The sequence below is a fragment of the Dama dama genome, chromosome 16 (assembly GCF_033118175.1).
Source record: "Dama dama isolate Ldn47 chromosome 16, ASM3311817v1, whole genome shotgun sequence".
Classification (NCBI taxonomy): domain Eukaryota; kingdom Metazoa; phylum Chordata; class Mammalia; order Artiodactyla; family Cervidae; genus Dama; species Dama dama.
In genome coordinates, this window is record NC_083696.1 from 6,764,610 (window position 1) to 6,785,764 (window position 21,155).

A 21,155-nucleotide genomic window follows, 5' to 3' on the forward strand; every position below is an offset into this window, starting at 1 on the left:
CTCTTGTCACTATCTTTTTCCTCGCCTTTCTTGATGACAAAACAGACTGTTCCGTTCTTAAACTTTTCAGTCACTTCTCAGCCCTTTGGAAGTTGACTTTGGTTACACCATCTACTTGACGTTGGTGTCTGTTTACTCACTCCAACACCCTCATCTCAACATTGTTTTAGAAACATTGATTCATTCTTAAAAGAGCTTGGGCTGGGTTCCTTTAACTTTAGATTGCCCAACCTGAATCCTTTCCGGAAATCATGGCTTCCCTTCGGAAACTCAGAGGGAATGCCAGGAAGGGGAAGCATGGTGGTTGCCCGACGGTGGGTGCTCACGCACTAGTGAGGCTGTCCATCCTCCCCTGGTGCCTCGCCACTGCTGTTTCTCAAGTGTGCGGGTCCCGTTTTCAGTGGAACTGGAGGAAACAGGGATTAAGGGTATGTGTCTAAGGTAGTTATATTGCATAGGTATAGATCTATACTTATATTTATCTATATAGATAATTGCTTTTTTTATTTTCAGGACGGCATTAATGTAACATTCAAAGTAAAGACTTTTTAGTGAGATTTTGAAATTTTAGGTGTTTTAGTGAGTTGTTTCCCCATGGTTTGGAGTCCATCAGATCTAGATTTGAATTCCATATTTTATGCTTACCTGTTGGATGTTGCCAATTCCATGGACACTTTTAAAGGGCTTCCCTGGTAGCTCAAACCGTAAAGAATACACCTGCAGTGGGGGAGACCTGGGTTCAACCCCTGAGTTGGGAAGATCTTCTGGAGAAGCAAATGGGTACCCACTCCAATATTGCCTGGAGAATCCCCTGGACAGAGGAGCCAGGTAGGCTACAGTCCATGGGTCACAAAGAATCGGACAGAACTGAGCAGCTAACACATATGCACGTTGGATGTTAGTGAAAAGGTAACTTAGCCTACCTGAATTTCATTTTCTCTTCAGTCAGATGGGAATGATAACATTTGCTGCCTAGACTGGTTCTGGATGTTATATTGGGTGACATGTGTGAATATGGGCAGTATAAGAATCAGATGACCTAGGCTCACGTTCTTCTTTTACTGCATACTAGGGAGCTGTAACTTAATCATTGCTGAGAATCTCAATGAGGAGGGTAACAGTATGTAACTCACAGAATTGTTGTTAGGTTGAATATGATAATATATGCAGAGCACTTAGTGGTGCCTAGTGTGATTAGAAACTTGATCAGTATTAATTGCATCTTATCCCCCTTCCTTTGTCTTCTTCCTCTTTATCCCCTTTCTCATTGTTTTTTCCTTCTCCTCTCTCCTCCTTCAACCCTTGCTTCTGATACAGCATCTAGCACAGAGTAGGTGCAGAGTAACTATAATCACCTTACCCTCCGGCTTCTGCTGATCAAAAAACTAAAAGGGTAGCCAGTTCACAGAGACTAGAATAGGCCTGCTTTCCCAAAGGCAGAGGTCATCTTACTGTCTCTGATAGTTGGTTCTGATGACATGTTTTTCTCCATTGGAAAAATACTAAAAAGATTAAAAATAATTCTGAGCATGGATGTGCCTAGAATCACTGTTGCCTGTAAATAGTTATAAATAACAATGGTACTACGTTCCTAATAAGCAATAATAATTCCTCATAATTGTCTTGGTTCCATTTGGAGAATATCCAAGTTTAGAGCTTTGTCAGTACTCTGTAATTATCAAATATATGTGTGGACATGTAGGTGGTTCTGGCATTATTTTAGGCACTTTATAAAGGATTTTTATGCCACTCTTTATTGAGGTGTAGGTATCCATACATCCCCATTTTACACATGTGGGAATGAAGCATAGAGAAGTGAAGCCACGTCTATTGAGTTTGCTCCATGATGACACCAAGACTTGATCCCAGGGATTTGATTCCAAAGATCATACTCTTATCCTCCATGCTCTGCTGCTTCTCCAGCATACATAGCGTGCTTTGCTGGACTAAGGGATCAAGGCTTCTCGGAGTCCAACTTATCAGGGTGGAAATATGGCTCCAGTGAACCTGGTAGAAATCTCCCTTTTCATAATTTCCTTAGCCAGATTTCCAAGGCGCCCTCTCCAAGGCTAAGATAAAGTCAGTGTGGGTCTAGATGAAGCACGGCCCCTCCTACCCCCTGACCTTTCTCTCCCTGCCCCCACCCACAGGCCCGACCACGGGGGCCCCAGCTGCTGGGGAGGCTGCCTTTCTCAGACGCCTCCTGAGGGAAGATGGGCGTACTGGAAAAGTGAGGTCACCAGTGACCACAGAAGGGAAATTGCACAGTCCTTTACTCAGGAGCTCACCACGAGCTGAAGCTAGCGTGTAGCAACAGGAACGCCACAGTCTTGGACAAATCCCCCTCTCAAAACCTTCCCACCCGCCTCCCAGCTCCAGATGTCCTCACCAGAGGGGGGAGAGGAGTTGCTATCTGTCAAAGGACAGCAGGCCCAGGGAGGCAGGTCTGGCCTGTTGGGTGTGGCTGGGATCGTTGGCGAAAGGCTTCCCTTAGGAAAAGCGTGTGAGTTCCATCCAGGTTCCCTTTCCAGGACGGAGCGGGCCAGGAGCAACGCCTTGGCGGAGACGGGCTGAGAGGAGGCGCAGTCCGCTGGAGGACTCGGGTCTGTGTGGGGCTGAGAAGTCCTTGGCAGTTCAAGGTCACAGGGCAAGATGCCTTGGGAAGATGACTCATGGCTAGATGGATGAGGCTACTGATATGGCTGCGTCTTCTTCCAGGAGTTATAGCTGACATTTCCTTTTGCTCATAATTGGCCTGCTATTCATCACTTTCACAATTGCTATCAGCTCAGTGACAGGAGGGACAAATGGTCTGGAGATAGTTTGGCACGCTGTGAGCACCATCTATGGCCCTGATGACTGAACAGGTCTGCGAGGATAACACAGATTAGACGTGAGAAGAGCTCCCAGGCTTCCAGTCCTCAGCATTCACCAGTCATTCATGCAACGCTTATTCCCATCACAGACATTTATGGAGTACCTTCTTTGGGCCAGGCCTTCTGCAAGGAGCTTATGAGAAAATAAGGCAACGAACTCACAGTTCAGTGGGGAGAACAGGCATGCAAATAGATAAAATTCTGTAGTTCATCAACGGATGTGCCGTCCAAGCTGCCATGGAGGCCTTGAGTTCTGTTGGGAAATCAGAAGAGAGTTTTCAGAGAAGATTGCCGCCGTAGTGGGTCTTAACTAATGAGTATGCTTTGTTTAAAGGTAGAATGGAGGAAAGGTATTATAGGCTGAGGGAAGCCATGAGCAAAGGCCCAGTGGCATCAGAGTCTGTTGCCTGTCTGGTTCGTGACAGGTGGCTCCCAGAGATGGTATGTAGGGCTGGGGAGAACTGCAGTAATAGGATGTGATATTGAAGAGATTGCACAGTATCACTGTGTGAAAGGCCCTGGGTGCCAGGCTAAGACACAGAGTATTTACTTTTAATGTTTTCAATTTTTTTTTTTTTTTTGCTTTTTCATGAATAGAACTTTTTAATAAATGAATGATGAAAGAATTTTACAAGATAAGTGAGAGAGAGGGGATGAAAAACAGACCCACGCTTCCCATAACACTGTTTGGACACAGCGACACAGAACATTTATACCTGTTGCGTTCATAGCTCTTTTACTGGTAAGAAGCAGAAACCCAGCTGAAACTGCCTAAAGAAAGAATGGAGAAGTTATCATAATGCTATGGTGATTTCTCGTGTAACTCAAGGACTGAGCTCGCAGGATTAAATTAGCTCCCAGTGGTGAAACATTTAGACTTTGGAATTTGACGCACTTAAGCATGAATTTTGGGCTTCCCTCATAGCTCAGTTGGTTAAGAATCTTCTGGCAATGCGGGAGACTTGGGTTCGATCCCCAGGTTGGGAAGATCTGGAGAAGGAAATGGCTACCCACTCCAGTCTTCTTGCCTGGAGAACTCCATGGACAGAGGAGCCTGGTGGGCTGTGGTCAGTGGGATTGCAAGAGTTGGACACGCTTTAGTCATTAAACCACCACCACCAGTGTGAATTATGCTCTGCCAAATACTGGCTGTGTGACACAGGCAAGGAACACAGAGTCCCCGGGCCTCAGTCTCATCCTCTGTACAATGGGAGTGATGGAAGTACCCGGGTCATGGCACTGCTGTGCAAATGAAATCACTCCTCACGCCAAACACTGAGCGCTGTGTCTGGCAGATAGTATTGCTCAACAATGCTCACTGTTACTTTTAATGCTTTAAAACCCCGCACTTCATCTTCTCCCTGAGATGGATGAGAGCTAAAATATAGAGTGAGCTGACAAGAAAAATAGCTCTTTGCCTGAGGATCATATAATCCTATCATCTCTTCTCTGTACATCTTGGGAAACAGGCCGCTGACAGAGGCCCATGCAGGAGCATCTCAGTGGGTTGTACGTTTATTTCTCTAATATTTTTTCATTTAGCAGAGGCACGTGTGGCCAGAAGGGGTTTGGCCACCTCTCAATGTCTTCCCTGTGTCACCCACATTAGCAAGCTCTTCTGTCGGGCTCTCATCCTTCAGGCGAGAGTGGCTTGGAAAGCGTAGTTTATCCTGACAGGGGAAATTAGGCGTCGTTCCTGTGATTTATAGAGCCATAGATCTAGCTACACGGGTTCTCATACAAGAAACGGGTCCTTGCCCATTAGCATGCCTTCGCTGTGTGGTCTTGTGAATGGGGGGCTCTGACTCAGAGGCTGAGACTGAGGGGTGGGGTAAGGGAGATCCAGGGACAAAGTCTGGGATTCAGAGTTACAGAGCCTCTGCCCCGCCGCATTCGGTCTCGGGGACCTGGGCTGGGGTGTCTTCTCTGGCCCTGCGCGTGCTCATCTGTAAGGATGACGGGACAGGAAGAACTGACGTATCCACAGGTTGCTAGGAGCCTTACAGGAGCTGACAGAGCCCCAGCAGCAGACCTAGAGTAAAGAAGAGCGTAATAGGCGTCTGTCTTCTTTATCCCCCTCCTCCCCCTCCTTGAAGACTGTGAATGGCATGCTCAACATCTGGGCTGTCTTCTACAGAGAGGATGCTAACTGCCGGAGTTTTGCGGTCTGCTGTATTTCTTAGAGCAGATAAACGTTCCCAGGAAGACCGCCGGTGTAGAGTGCAGAGAGTCGCTGTATACTCCCTGATTTTCCCGCATGCAGAGTCTTCCCCACCACGGACATACCCCACCACAGTCGTGCGCATGTTACAATCATGAGCTGGCACTGACCCACCATTAACACCCGAAGCCCACAGTTTACATGGAGATCCACTCTTGGCGTGCCTTCTGAGTCCTGACAAATACACGATGACACGCATTCACTGTAATAGTATCCTCCAGAATAGGGTGACTGCCCTAAAATCTGCTGTAATCCCCCATTCCTTCTTCCCTTCCCCCTCACCCCTGCCAGCCACTGAGCCTTTTGCTGCCTCCTTGGTTTTGCCTACTGGCATGAACTTTTAAGGGATCCTGGGTAGTTGGTCTAGGCTGGGAAGTTTTAAAGGGGGTTGCAGGATTGTGAATGACTTTATCCAGAACACAGATCAGATAATGATCAGAACACGCGTGTTCTGGGATGTATGTCCAAGTTGAAGCAAATACAGGTGACAATAAGGCCCAGAGAGGGTGAGTGACTTGCTGAGGTCACACAGCAAGTTAGGCAGAAAATGTTAGAGTTCCCTGGGATTCTCTTATCTGGATCACTCATGCTCTATGGCCTCTTCCTGTGAGACTATTCACTCCTCTGGCTTCTGTTACATTGAACTATATGAAATTGCTCACATGTGACTTAAATGTAGGTGACAGTTATTGATTGCATTTTCATTGGCCCATTCCCATAGGTGCAGTGAAAAATCTCAAGATACGTTAAACGGAATCAGGAACTTAGCATTTTTAAAAAAAATGGATTATCTCCATCAGATTATGTGTTTGGAGGCTTTGCATTTCAGAGCACCAAATCTAGAGCCAGACTTCGTGGCTTCAAATCCTGACCACACCACTTACTAGCCCCGGGATCTTGGGCAGAAATGTAAAATGGAACATAATAATCATGCCTCCCTCTCAGGTTGTTGGGAGAATTAAATGAGTTAATGCATCTAAAGTACTTAGGGTTATTGTGAGAAATAATCCATATAAAGCATTTAGAACCGTGCTTGTCTTGTAGTAAGAGTCAGACATGAGTGACTGAGTGACTGAACACACACATACGCATGCAATAAATGTTAAGTGCTATTACTAATATCCTTTAGTGAGTAAGAATATTGTTCATGATGGTAGCATCAGAGGACCTGAGTTCAAATCCTTGTTCTACCCTTGTTAGCTGGATGACTTTGAATAGGCTATTTCACCCTTCCAACCTGTTTCCTCGTCTATAAAATGGGGATAGTGACGGTAGAACCTGCCTCATAAGGCTATGGACAGGATTGAAGGAGACGATGTATATTAAAGTGCTTACCACACTCTCAGTAAATGTTGCTATTATTTTGTTTGTTTCCTTTCTAACAGCCTAAGAAATTAGTGGCTTGAGCCTAGTTCCAAGGGTTGGCAGCCTCGTATAGCGAATGTGAGTTGGTATGAAAACCTTAGTTTGTTTTCTGCCAGATGTGTGTGGTGTAAACTTGGACAAGTCACTTTTCCTTTGGGGCCACCTCGTCTGTGCAGCTGTGAAGGCCAGTCCACCTCTCAGGACGCTTTCAGGTCTGGAGTGCCGGGTATCTGTGGCAGCGCGTGTGCGTGTCTGCACTTCGGGGCTCTCTACTCCGGGGATCAGTACCTTTGCTCAGCTGCTCCCTAGTTCTGACTCTTCTCAGTAACCCTTCAGGATTATTCAGAAGTGAATTACCTGCTGTTCAGTTATTTATCCCTGTGCAATCCCCCAAATTGGCAGCTTAAAATGATGATCATTTTATTATTGTCTCTAATGGTTCTGGGGGTGACTGGGCTGAGCTGGGCAGTTGTGTTTTTTTTTTGTTGTTGTTGCATTAGTCTTCATTGCTGCACGTGTGTGTTCTCTTATTGCGGCAAATGGGGGCTACTCTTCATCATGGTGCACGGACTTCTCATTGCAGTGGCTTCTCTTGTTGTGGAGCACAGGCTCTAGGCACGCGGGCCCAGCAGTTACAGTGTGTGGGCTCAGTACTTGTGGCTCACAGGCTTTAGTTGCTCCACAGTATGGGGAATCTTCCTGGACCAGGGATTGAACCTGCGTCCCCTGTATCAGCAGGCAGGTCCTTATCCACTGTACCCACCAGGGAAGTCCTTGCTGGGCAGTTCTGACTTGGTTCCCTCTTGTGGCTGCAGTCAGAGGGTCTCTGTGGTTCACCCATCTGGCAGATGACCCCGGCTATTGGCTGGGACCTCAGTGGGGTCTATTGGTGCAATGCCTACTTGTGGCTTCTCCATGTGGTCTGGGCTTCCTCACAGCATGGTGGTTGGACTCTAAGAGTGAGCGTTCCAAAAGACATGATGTGGAAGCTGCCAGTTTCTGAAAACCTGAGCCCAGAAGTTGAAGCAACAGTATTTGGTTTGGTAAAGCAATTGTAGAGCCCAGACTCAAGGGGAGAGAACCTGGATCCCACCTCGTGATGAGGAAACTGTCAAAGTTTTAAAGTTTTAAAGTCACCACAACTGCCTTCCTACTCTCTTTGGGAATAAGAGACTAAAGTCAACTAACATTAACCACTTCTCTTCCCAAACCTGTTCTCACACATCTGTTTTAAGTATGCAGCCATTGATTAGTAACAAGATGACCAGTTCCTCTCCTCACTGTCAGGACGTACCAGCATTACTTATTTTTCCCCCAAAGAATGGGGGCTGTAGCCTCTGGTCTCCAGCCCCTGGTTTCCAAGTCCTGTAACTACCAGCACAATGACTGAGTGACATTTCCTGTAGACAGTCTAGGGGGTGTGCAGATGACTGTATGGCAGGCGGCTCAGATAGACCCTATCCAAGAGGTCCAGGCCAGGCTCTAAAACACTGTTTCTGTCTCCGCACAAGCCCTGCTCTGATGCCCTCCTCAACCTTCCCATGCTCATCCATCCTAGTGCCTCCTGACGAATCAATCAAACATGGTCAGCATGGGCTCAGGTACTAGTCTCCCTGCAAAACTAGAATGCCAACCACCCCATTTCCTCCCATCTCTCTCTTGGGCCCTATGAGCATCTTATTTTAGATCTGAGTACTTCCAGGGCAAACAGGTATCCACCTACTCTCCTCCAAGCAGTAATCCCAAATGTCTCCAAAAGGTATTCTACCAGCAAACCCACCCCAACCCTCTTTTCAGTGACTCCAGGGAAACTTAGTCTTTTTAAGGTGATCAATTGAATTGCTGTCATCTCTTTTGCTGGAAAAAGAAAAACAGCCAAATATACAAGTTCATTCTTTGGCCGAGCATCCTATTACCTATATCTATGGAATTTAACACATATTTTTGGGGCCCTATGATGTGTTGACTTCTTTGCTTGCAGCTGGGGAGAGAGAGAGGTGAATCAAATATATTACCTTGGCCTGGAAGAGTTCCCAGCCTGATATGCAAGAAGTGCACATAAACAAGCAAATTGCAAGGGAATGTGAAATGTGCAAAAATTGAATGAGAGGAGAGAGAGATAGACTCTCTCAAGTGTGATAGGATCCTGGTGAACAAAATATTTCCTGGATTTTAGCAAGGAAACATAAGCGGGGACAGGGCATTTTAGACCAAAGGGAGAGTATGAGGAAAGGCTTGGTATGGAGCAGTGCACTCCTCTAAGATACTATATGCTGGCGCCTAGAGCAGCAATGGCGGGGGAGGAGATGGGAGAAGAGCCACAGGCTGAACAACAGAGGACTTTGAAAGATTAAGAAGTAGAGGCCTCAGCCAGAATGTGGTGGAGCTTTTGAAGGGGTCCAAGCAGGGTGGGTGGAATAGCAGTGATGTTTTAGAAAGCTGGGAGAGGATGTGCTGGGGAAGGTCGGAGCTGGAAGGCTAGTTGAGGTTATGACAGTTGCCTAGAGAAGAGGCATTACTCACCCACACCAGGAAGACAGCTGTGGGGTCAGAGGGGAGAAGTTGGTTTGAGACATATTATGAGGTAGAGGGAGGAGCCCAGAGTAACCCCCCTAGTTTCTGGCTGGAGGTACCAAATCGATGCAAGATACAAGTAATCTTAGGGGAAGGAGAGCATCACCCATACACGTTTTCCTGGCGTTATGATATCATTTATAAGCTTGGTTCATGTCATTCAGCATTCCATGTGAAATTTTAATTCAATTTAACAAACATTGACTGATTTATGTCACCTGCTAGCTGCTGTATCAGGCATGAATAGGGAACCTGGGGGTAAAAAGGTAGTCTATTTCTTTGTCTCTAGAAGGCCTTTCATCTCCTTGACCGGTATGGCTTGAACAGCCCCAAGACCATGCTTATTAAAACTGAATACAAGATATTCATCAAGACTTGAGTGAGAAGATCAGGGCATCTTTGTAGTTACACAAACTAGAATCATCTCAGTGTAAAAAGTAGCAGGCTTGGTGTCAGCCCCTGAGTATAACTGTCAATGTAAAACAGAGCCACTGTAAGTATAGAATATAGAATGTAATTCATTGGCTTAGTGACATTCCATCGTATATAGATGATCCCAAGTATCTATCTTAAATACGGAGTGTCATCTTGAAGTTTAAGATTCCTAAGACATGGTCAGAATTTTTAGAGCTGGAAAAGTCCTCTTCCTTTGCATTTCCATAACCTCTGGCATGAGTTACTTCATAACATTTGACCCATATTAATTGCAGTTGTGTATGTCTTCATCATTAGACTATGAGTCCTTTGCAGTTCCCAGGAGGGCTTCCCAGGTGGCCCAGTGGTAATGAATCTGCCTGCCAATGCAGGAGACGAGAGAGACGTGGGTTCAATCCCTGGGTCGGGAAGATCCCCTGGAGGAGGAAATGGCAATCCACTCCAGTGTTCTTGCCTGGAAGATTCCATGGACAGAGGAGCCTGGCGGGCTACAGTCCATGGGGTCACAAAGAGTCAGACACGACTGAGCACATGTAAGTCAAGTCCTTTGAAGTTAGTGACCGCGTCTTGTTCATCACCTTTTTAGCATCTAGACGGCACATGGTACAGATGAGGAAGTTCAGTGAATTAAACCTTTCAAAGTAACACTTCTGTGTCCTCATTTTACAGATGGAGAAATTAAGGCTTAATGAGAGAAATAGCTTATGCTGTGTTCAACTAGAGAAGTAACAACAGGGTCAGGAATAAATCCCTGTTTATTTTGATTGCTTAACATTTTTGTGGCTGTTTTCTCATCCTGCCGGGCTTGGTTTGCTGGCTAATTAGCCAGAAGTTGGAAACATTCACTAGCAGTGAGCAAACCTTCATTGTCATGAAAACAAATGGCCATGCAAATGTAACCCTTAGCCCTGTATTAAGTACAAAATTTGTTTCTTAAGTCCCTTCACTTACTCAAATGCTAGGAGTCAACAATGCCTCCAGTGTAAGGCTTCATTTTCCTCTGAGAACACACGCAGACGCACGCACACACATGAACAGCACATAAGCACGTGGTACAAGCTGAGCAGCTGAAAAGGATGTTTTGGATGAAATCTTGGCATTTATTGTTCCTGTGTGACCAGAGATAGTCAAGGTTGCCAGAATTCAGATGGACCTTAGTTCAAATCCCTACTCCTCCATGTATCTGTGAATGGGGAGAGGACACCCATCTCAAAGGGACATTTTGAGGATTAAGTGGAGGAACAGAGTCATTTCACTGCAGAGTCACTCTATTGCCATGAATGAGCCAGCTAGCCTTTCTGAGTCACTGTATGTGCATCTGCAAAATGGATTCAATTAGATGATTTACAGAGTCCCTGGAAGCTGGAACATTCTATGCTGCTTCTCCCTTGAGATCTGTTTGGATTTGGGATGAAGTGTTGCAAGCACTAGAGACATAAGGAAAGTGTGGACCTGAGCTGACGCATGCTGGCTCCTGCTGCCTTGCAAGGGCTCCCTGTCTGATGTAGGCCTTTTATCAGAGTGCGTTTGAGCTCTGTCCACGGTTTGCCTGGCCACCGCTACAGTCCCCATTCTGTTCCCCAGGGTTTGGGAAAGAGCCAGTGGATGTGGAGATCCACAAGCAGGGTTTCTTCCCAAGAGCTGCTTGGATGGTGAAACTCACGAAGTCCGGAGAGATTTCCTGTTTTGTTTTTCACAAGCCCCAGTGACTATTGATTACAAAAACCACACAGAAACGCGCGCGCGCACACACACACACACACACGTGTGTGTGCATACACACGCACCAAAACAAAAACACATACACAAAACAGGATGTTCTCTCCCCTCCCTTTGCTGGAGTCCAAGGCAATCTCTTGCCATCTGTGTCACTTTCACCCATGGCTCTGGATTTCCCCATTATGATAATTAAGCCCTCAGCTCTAGCTGGAGATGTTACAGAATCATAAGCCGTGAGCAGTTTTACATGCTAATTCAAGTAAGGGGGAGACTGCGAATGGAGGGAGGAGGAAGTCTGACAGTCAGAGTGACCTCCTGCCAGCCCATCTGGTTTCTGCTCTCTCGAGAGCGCCCCCTCTGGTGCTGGAGGAAAACAGACATTTATTCCTAATATCCGTTGACTTGTAGTCAACTCGTTCAGTCATGTCAGACTCTTTGTGACCCCATGGACTGTAGCCTGCCAGGCTCCTCTGTCCATGGAATTCTTCAGACAAGAATGCTGGAGTGGGTTGCCATTTACTTCTCCAAGAGGTCGTTCCAACACAAGGATGGAAGCTGGGTCTCCTGCCTTGGCAGGCAGATTCTTTTCAGTCTGAACCACCAGGGAAGCCAACTTTAGGTAACGTAGTGATATCAAATTTTAGTAAGAACAATGTTGTTATTGTGTGCCAGACTCTGAGCCACATAACTTATATGCAAACACTGAATGGAATATTCTTATACTTAAAAAGTTGTTTATTGGGAACTTTGAGTTTAACTTGGCATCCTGTGTTTTTATTTACTGAGTCTGGCAAATCCTACTTGGAACCAATCCCACTGTCCCAAGTGGTTAAGTAGAAAAGACCTAAGATTCTGAGTCACAGAGGTCTGGGTTGGGATTCCGCTTTCATCATTTGCTTGCTGTGTGATCTTGGGAATATTACTTCACTGGTCTGGTTCCTCATCCTCACCTGTCAATGAAGATCACAGAATCTGTTTCTCAGGACTATTGTCAGAATTCCAGTTTAATGCCCTTAAAGTATCTTACACTGTGTAGTTAGGTGCTTCATGAACACTGTGCATGCATGCTAAGGCACTTTAGTCGTGTTCGACTCTTTGCAACCCCAGAGATGTTAGCTTGTATCATAGTTCTTTTTTATTTCTTTGGGTGGCTATTCTTAATGTGGGAGACATTAGATCATTTCTTTATCCCTTAGGAGAGAATGTGAGTAAGGACATGTGGCAGGAATAATTGAAGCCTTCTCATCAGAGGCATTGAGAGGAATGTGTTGGAGGCTTACACGGTAGTGTTTCTGATACACGTCTTCTCCTTGTAGGTCTGTGTTCTTTGCTAAGGAGACACACCCACTTTACACGAATGTGCTGTGCTTGAGTCTTTTGAACAATGCAAGATGAAAAAAGTCTCACCTGGGTGATCAAGTGTCTTTAGGTATTGTGAGGCTTTAAAAAGTACACAGAAAGTAAAAAATCATTAAAGAAAAGAAAAAAGAAGAAAGCATGTGGAACCTGTTGCCTGGCAAAGAATAAAAGATCAACACTCTTTGGAATTCCCAAGTTTGAAAAAGAGCTGTCAGACCTTCTGAATCCCCAGTGCCATGAAATGGCAGTATAGATGGAGTGAGTAAAGTAGAAAGCATGGAGCTTTCCAAGTGGCTCAGTGGTAAGGAATCCACCTGCCCGTGCAGGAAATGTGGGTTCCATTCCTGGGGTTGGGAAGATCCCCTGGAGAAGGAAATGGCAACCCACTCCAATATTCTTGCCTGGGAAATCCCATGGATGGAGGAGCCTGACAGGCCACAGGCCACGGGGTCTCAAAGAGTTGGACAGAACTTAGTATCTGAGCACACACGCAAAGCAGGAAGCACGTCTGAGCCTAAGCGTTACGATCGGTTTTTCAGTGTCCGTTTATTTATTCAGTAAATCTTGACCGAATAAGTGTTCTCAGTCTCATGAGAAGACTCATGTGGATAAGGCGTGGCCTGTGTTCTTTGTGAGATCAGAGTCTGTTGGGTGAGACAGGCAAACGGATGTGTTGGCTAGCTGTGATGTAGCATGCTGTGGTGTCTGGAAGAGAAACCTGCTTACAAGCTTAAAGTCAAGGTGGGGTTCCCTTAGGAAAGAAGGGTCCATCTGAAAACAAAAGAGCAAATTGGTTTCCAAGATGGTGGTGGGGTTGAGAGTATTCCAGTAGAGAGGACAGGGTGTGTTTTTTTAAAAAAGAGCAAGAGACAATGAAGCACATTGCAATTAAATAGAACATTGATCACCATTTAGAGCAAGGGTCAGCAAACAGTGATCTTCAGAATGAATCAATCCTGTCAGCTGTCTTTGTAAATAAAGTTTTATTGGAACTCAAACATGCCCATTCATTTAAAGTATCATCTATGTTGCTTTCATGCTACAAAGGCAGAGTTAAGTAATTGTGGCAGAGACTGGCCATAAAGCCAGAAATACTTACTGTTTGGTCCTTTGCAGAAATGCTTTGCTATCTCCTGATTTAGGGCACACTTTTCCTAGACAGGAATTCAGTGTTGATGGACATGGTAATGGTTGCATGAGTGTGGATGGTAGCATGCAAAGGAAAATCAGAGGAGTGGTGAGAGATGAAACTATGGAGGTGGTCAGGAGCTCGAGTAAGGGATTTAGAGTTTATCCTGAGGGCTCTGGGGAGTCTCTGAAGGTTTATAAGTAGCATGGTGAGGTGGTCAGACTCCTACAACAAGCAGTGTGCTGAGGTGTTAAAGAGGGCAGGGTTTGGAGCCAGACTGCCTTGGATCAGATCCCATTTCCATCAGTTAAGAGCCCCCATCAGTTACCAGAACCTCAGACAAATGACAAGGCAGTGGCACCCCACTCCAGTCCTCTTGCCTGGAAAATCCCCTGGACGGAGGAGCCTGGTGGGCTGCAGTCCGTGGGGTCGCTAAGAGTCAGACACGACTGAGCGACTTCACTTTCACTTTTCACTTTCATGCACTGGAGGAGGAAATGGCAACCCACTCCAGTGTTCTTGCCTGGAGAATCCCAGGGATGGGGGAGCCTGGTGGGCTGCCATCTATGGGGTCGCACAGAGTCGGACATGACTAAAGCGACTTAGCAGCAGCAGCAGACAAATGACTTACCTTCTGTGTGTCTCAGTTTTCCAGCTGGTAGAACGGGAAATAATAATAGTTATTTTTTTAATTATAGCTATTGTGTGGGCTAGTGAAGGTAAAATAAGTCAACATAGGTTGAGTGTCAGGCCCAGGGGAGGATCTCAAGGGATGCTATTACTGTTCTTCCTCAATGATCATTCTGGCTACTGGGTAGGGAATGACGCAAGATAGAAGAACCTGGTGGTAGAATGCTAGGGACTTAGGCAGGAGATGGTGCCCTGTGCCCAGGAGGACTGTTCTGAAGCTTGGGCCAGCTACCGTCGTGGCTTCTGGGACTTTGACTCTCTACTCCCCACCATTGTCATCATCCTCTCTTTTGTTCTCCTTTGTTCCAGGCCTTCAAGAGTGCGCTGATGAGCTCTTACTGGTGCTCGGGGAAAGGGGATGTGATCGACGACTGGTGCAGGTGTGACCTCAGCGCCTTCGACGCCAGTGGGCTCCCCAACTGCAGCCCCCTCCCGCAGCCGGTGTACGTATGTATGGTCCCTCTCCCTCGGGCCACCCCTTTCCATGAGCTCACACGCCTGTCCTGCCAGCCCCGGCCACGGCTTGCTTCTCCTCCCAGGGTGCTTCACCAGAGGCCCGAAGTCTCCGGGGGCCTGCTTCCTCCTTTCAAGAGCATGGCGCTTTGGCAGAACAAAATCGCGGCTCAGGGGTAGACGCTTACACTGCAGCATGTGCTATTTTAATAGCGCCAAGCCATCCATCATTACTTCTTTGAATTCATCCATTCGGCAAAATTTGCTGGATACCGACTACTGTTTTGTCAGGTCCTGTGTTGACCACTTGGGCTACTGAGAGAGAGAAAGGGTAGGACCTTTTCTAAGGAGCTTTCTAGTATTCATTCGTTCAACAAATAAGCTCTGAACCCCTGCTGTGTGTCAGACACTGGAGAGTTCATTCATGAGCAAGACAGGCAGTGTGTGCACTTAGGGGGTTGACCCTTCAGGGAAGGGGACAGATGGCAAAGCAAAAACAGAAACAACATACCATTTAAACGTTTAAATAATGAAAACATGCAAGAAAGAGAAAAGAGGTGCTAATGGAGAGAACAACATGGGGAGGCTGTAGTTGGAAAAGAGGGAGATAGTCTGGAAGCCTCTCTGAGAGGACCTGAATTGGAGTCAGACTTGTCAGGCAGCCAATGGCAACAGACATGGTTCAGGAAAAAGACAGAGCCCATGGGAAAGCCCTGACCCCGGAAATTCACCGTTTGAGGAAGTAGAGGAAGGTCATCTTGATTAAGGGAGTAAGCTTAAGAAGGAGGGTGGAGTGGGGAGCAGAGGAAATGCGGGCAGGAACCAATATTGAGGATCCCTTGTGAGACAGTCATTGAAGAGTTGGCAGCTATGGTGGAGAGAGAGAAGGAAGCCGGGCTGGGGGACACACAAAGTCACCGTCGTGTTCCTGTCCCCAGCTTGCTGTGTGACTGTGCAGACCATGCTCTTTTCTGGGCCTTGCTTTTACCTTCTGTGAAACGAAGGGATTGCACTTCCTTCTCTCAAAGGCATCCTCCCCGTTCTCACCTTCGAGCATTCTGTTATTTCTTGCTTTATAAAAGGATTCCTGCCCTCCGTGAGGGATTATTGATTTAAGGATATTGAAACATTGACTGTTATACTGGGGGACTGAAGAGAATGGCAGGGAGGCTGGAAGGTACTGTGTCTGAAGGCACTGCCAATTTAATTGACAACGAAGCATCATGGAGAAATAGTTTAAACAAATGGCAAGCTAATCGATTTTCTGTGAGCACGTACTGTGCGCTTGGATTATTTTACTGGGTTCCACATCGATCCTGAAGGGTAGCTCTTCTTATCCCCATTAAAAACAAGGAGACAGAGGCTGAAAGAGGTGAAATTAGTTGCCTAAGTATATGTAAAGGGTTACTGGTGGGATGAATCAGAGTTTGAAACCAGACTGAAACCCATACTTTTAATTTTGACACATGCACACTTCCTTGGGGCCCAGACAATACTGGGGGCTGGCAAAAAAACTCCACTTTCCCTGTCACCCCCACAGGCTGCGGCTCTCCCCAACAGTAGAGCCCTCTAGCACCGTGGTCTCCTTGGAGTGGGTGGACGTTCAGCCAGCTATTGGGACCAAGGTCTCTGACTATATTCTGCAGCACAAGAAAGTGGATGAGTACACAGATACAGACCTCTACACGGGTAAGTAGAAAGCCCAAGGCTTCCTCTTTTGTTGAGATGGTGTGACAGAGGAGGGCAGCTGGGATTATCTAAATACCTCTGCAGACTTGGTGTTTTTTGAACTGAGAAGACATCAGGAGGTGTCATTGTTTGGTGTCTGTGACCTCCTGCCCCCACCTGTGTGGGTTTCGGTGTGATTTTCAGCAGGCGAAGGTAGCAATGTGTACTTGGAAAGCATTTTTGAGTCTCTAAGTTGGATCCTCAAAGTCATATACTAAAGTGTTAGTTAATTCAAACAAGGCTTTGACCTTTTCTACTTGGAAAGGTCTACAGGTTACCTTTTTGAAGACCTTGATCTGTAAATATATTAACTCTGGGACTGAGATAAAGTCATTCAAGAGTTTCCCGTTTCTGCTGTGATATGCTGAGATAGTTGTCTTTCGTGTTGGGAAAGAGGATATGGAAATCATCCAGACCTGCAGAAGAAGATGGGAAAAGTGGCTCATGAGCGCTTTGTGACCAGTCGCTTAGTCTGACTCTTTGTGACCCTTCTGTCCATGGGATTCTCCAGGCAAGAAGACTGGAGTGGGTGGCCATTTCCTCCTCTAGGCCTGAGTGCTTTGAGTATTCTTAAAGAGTGTACAAGAGGCTGCTTCATCCTGAAGGTGGGTCTGCAGGGCTGGTCTGGCTTAGGGCAGGCGGGGAGCCTGGGTCTGTAGGAGCTGGAATTGAGGCTGGGCCGTGAGGGCAGGCCCGGTGCCAGTGAGTATCCGGGGCCTGGGACTGTGGGAGCCAGCCTGGTTCTGGGGTGGGTCAAAATCTGGAGTTGGTGCTAGCTGACCTCATGTTGGGTCCAGATGGAAACCTGGGTTCAAGGGTAGATCCCTTGGGGGCCTTTGGAGCTTTCAGGTGCCTAGGTGGGATGGGGGCCTGGGTTCAGGGGGGCCCACAGGGAGCCTGGTGCTACAGAAGCTGCAGGGGCCCTGGCCCCAGCACTTGCTGGGTTGAGCCAGAGGCCTGGATCCACACAGACATCTGCTGGGAGCCGCCTGCAGCGCGCTGACTCTGGAGTGTAGGTGGAGTAGGTCTCGGCTTTCTCTTTCCTTCCGTAGGGATGGTTCTCTCTCTGCCCTGGGCTGCTCAGGCCTGGGGAAGAGGTTATAGGAGTAACATGAATCTATCTTTCTGACCCTCCTCAAAGCGTTTTTTTTTTTTTTTGGTTACTTTTGTGCTTCACCTGGGAGCTACAATCTCTATTTACCTAGAAACCTTAATTCTTGTGGATCTATTTCTGTGCATGGACAATTATTCAAGTTGATATTTCGGTTCAAGTTGTCCCCACAGTGCTGTGATTCAGATGGGTTCAAATCATTTTTCGGTGGAGGTGGTTAGAGGGATGATGGGGGTACTGGGGGTAGGGGGAGAGAGGCAAGTGTTAAAAATTCTTAGGTCACTGTTTTGCTGATAGTAGTCACTGAACAATTACCAAGTCTTTTTTTATAGATCAAGTCATGAATCCCAGAGGGGTCTGTGACCTTCCTGAAGTCCCAGAGCTGGTCTGTCTTACTCAGAACACAATGCTTGTATCTTTTATTTATTATATTTGTCGGTCACAAGCTGAATGCTAGTTTGCTGCTTTGCTTTAATTAGAAAATGAATGTTGAATTGTGTGTGTCACAGTTTATGTTTCTTAGTTTGTTAATATGGTAAATTATATTGATACATCTTCAAACAATTAAAAAAAAAAAAAGCCTTGCATTCCTGGAATAAATCCCACGTGGTCATGATACACTCTTTTTTATATATTGTTGTCCTTGTTGTGTTAAAATTTTGTTTAGATTTTTGTATCCTTGTTTGTGAGGGGTTTTAATCAGTAGTTTTCTTGTAAAGCTTTGTGTCTGTGTTGCTGTCAGTATAACTCTGGACTCTCAAAATAAATTGCTAGACTCTTCTTTTTCATTTTCTCAAAGAGTTTGGGTAGATTCAGAGTTTGGGTGGTATATTTTTAAAAATTGTTTGGTAGAATCCACAAGTGAAATAATCGGAACTTGGAACTTTTCTTGGTTTAAGTTACTAATTTAATTCTCTGATAGATACAGGGCTATTCAGGCTATGTATTTCTTCTTAACTGATTTTTGGTACCTTGTGTATTTTAAAGGATTTATCTATGCCATGTAAGTTATAAACTTTACTGGGAAAAAACTTGTTAGTGATATTCTGTTGTTATTTTTAGTATTTATGGAATTTACAGTGATGTCAATCTCTTATTCTTGATATTGGCAATTTCTTTCATTTCTCTCTCTCTTTTTTTCTGATCTGGAAAGAGTGTTATATAATTTATTTATCTTCTCTAAGTGCATGCTCGTGCTCATTCACGTCCAACTCTTTGCGACCCTTTGGACTGTAGCCTACCAGGCTCCACTGTCCAGGGGATTTTTCAGGGAAGAATATGGGAGTGGGTTGCCATTTCCCCCTCCAGGGGACCTTCCCAACCCAGGAATCAAGCCTGTCTCCTATGTCTCCTGCATTATCAGGCAGATTCTTTACCACAGAGCACCTGGGAATCCCTATCTTCTTAAAGAATCAGCTTTAATTTCACCTATTTTCACTGTTATTTTCCATTTCATTGATTTCTACTCTGATCTTTGTTATTGTTGTTGTTTTCCTTTTGATTATTTTGGATTTTGTTTGCTCCTGGTTTTTTTTGTTGTTGTTGTTAATTTTTAACTTGGTAGCTGAAGTTGTTGATTTGAGATTTTTCTTGTAAGACATTCTAATTTCCCTTTTGTTTTCTTTATTGACCCATGGATTCTTTAGATGCATATTACTTAATTTCGAAATATTTGGAGATTTTTAAGATATCTTTCTCATCGAATTTTAATTTGATTCTACTATATCAGAGTATACACTTTTTATGACTTTAATCTTTAATGTTATTTTATAGTGGAGTAGAGTTGATTAACAAGTCGTGTCTTAGGTGTACAGCAAAGCGATTCAGTTATACATATTTTCAAATTCTTTTCCCATTTAGGTTAGTATAAAATACTGGGCAGAGTTCCCTGTGTTATGCACTAGGTCCTTGTTGATTATCTGTTTTAAATATAGCAGCGTGTACATGTCAGCTCCAAATTCCTGATCTTTTCCTCACCCTGATCCTTCCCCCCGATAGCCATAAGTTCGTTCTCTATTTCTGTTTTGTTAGTAAGTTCATTTGTATTGTTTTTTGCTTCGATTCCACATGTAAATGGTATCATATAATATTTATCTTTCTCTGACTTCACTCAGTGTGATAATCTCCAGGTCCCTTCATGTTGCTGCAAATACATCATTTCATTTTTAATGCCTTAGTAATCTTCCATTGTATATATGTATCTCTCTCTCTCTTTTTTTAATCCATTTCTCAGTTGATGGACATGTAGATTGCTTCCATGTCATGGCTATTGTAAATACTATGGCAATGAATATTGAAGTGTGTGTATCTTTCTGAATTATGGTTTTCTCTGAATCGATGCCCAGGAGTGGAATTGCTGGATCATTTAAAATTGATTGAGACTGATTTTATGGCATCAAATTTGGTCTATCATTGTTTTCAGTGTCCAGGTTAAAATCATGCCTACCCTTCTATTTATTGATGAGTTTTTCTGTGAATACCTGTTAGATCAAATTTGTTGATTGTGATTTTCAAGTCTTCTGAATTCTTTCTGATTTTCTGTCTTCTTACTGTTCAGTACTTGAAAGTGTAGTATTGAAACCTCTGATGATGATTGTGGATATATCTGTGTATTTATCCTTATAGTTCTATCAGTTTTTACTTTATGCATTTTTAAGCTCTTATTCACTGAATAAACATTTAGAATTTTTATATCCTCTTGATGAATTGATCCCTTTATTACTATGATATGGTTGTCTGTATCCCTTCCTCCTTTGTCGTATAATAGATTAGGTGAACATCAATGCATGAGTTTCTCTCTGTGTTTTCTATCCTCCATCGAGTCACATTTTTGTTTTTATGCCAGAGTCATACTGTCTTGATTGCAGTAAGTTTTTTGTGTAGTTTGAACTCAGGGAGCATGGTTCCTTCAGCTCCATTTTTTTTTTTCCTGAAGATTGCTTTGGTTATTTGGGGTCTTTTGTGTTTCCATACAAATGTTGAAAAAAAAAATGTTCTAATTCTGTGAAAAATGCCTTTGGTAACTTGACAGGGATTGTAGATTCCTGTAGATTGTAGAATCTGTAGATTGTTTTGAGTAGTATTATAGTCATTTTCACAGTATTGATTCTTCTGTGGTATATCTCCATCTGTGTTGTCTTTAATTTCTTTCATCAGTATCTTATAGTTTTCTGAGTATAGGTCTTTTGCCTCTGTAAGCAGGTTTATTCCTAGGTATTTTATTCTTTTTGTTGCAGTGGAAATGGGACTGTTTCCTTAATTACTCTTTTTTTAAATTACTCTTTCTTATATTTCTTTGTTAGTGCATAGGGATGTAAGAGATGTCTGTGTATTAATTTTGTATCCTGCTACTTTACAATATTCATTGATTAGCTCTAGTAGTTTTCTGGTGACATCTTTAGGATTTTCTATGTATAGTATCATGTCATCTGCAGGCAGTGACCATTTTACTTCTTCTTTTCAAATTTAGATTTTACTCATTTCTTTTCTTCTCTG

The 21,155-nt window shown here is 44.7% G+C and overlaps 1 protein-coding gene across 3 annotated transcripts in view; it reads left to right on the plus strand.

Moving 5' to 3' along the window:
* Positions 1–21,155, plus strand: part of ASTN2 (astrotactin 2) — a 988,998-nt gene that overhangs the window by 809,305 nt on the left and 158,538 nt on the right. For all 3 annotated transcript variants that reach the window (XM_061163301.1, XM_061163302.1, XM_061163303.1), the window contains 2 exons: positions 14,678–14,811; positions 16,362–16,510. In XM_061163301.1, coding sequence (XP_061019284.1) covers positions 14,678–14,811; positions 16,362–16,510 — 283 coding nt within the window. The remainder of the gene's footprint in view (positions 1–14,677; positions 14,812–16,361; positions 16,511–21,155) is intronic.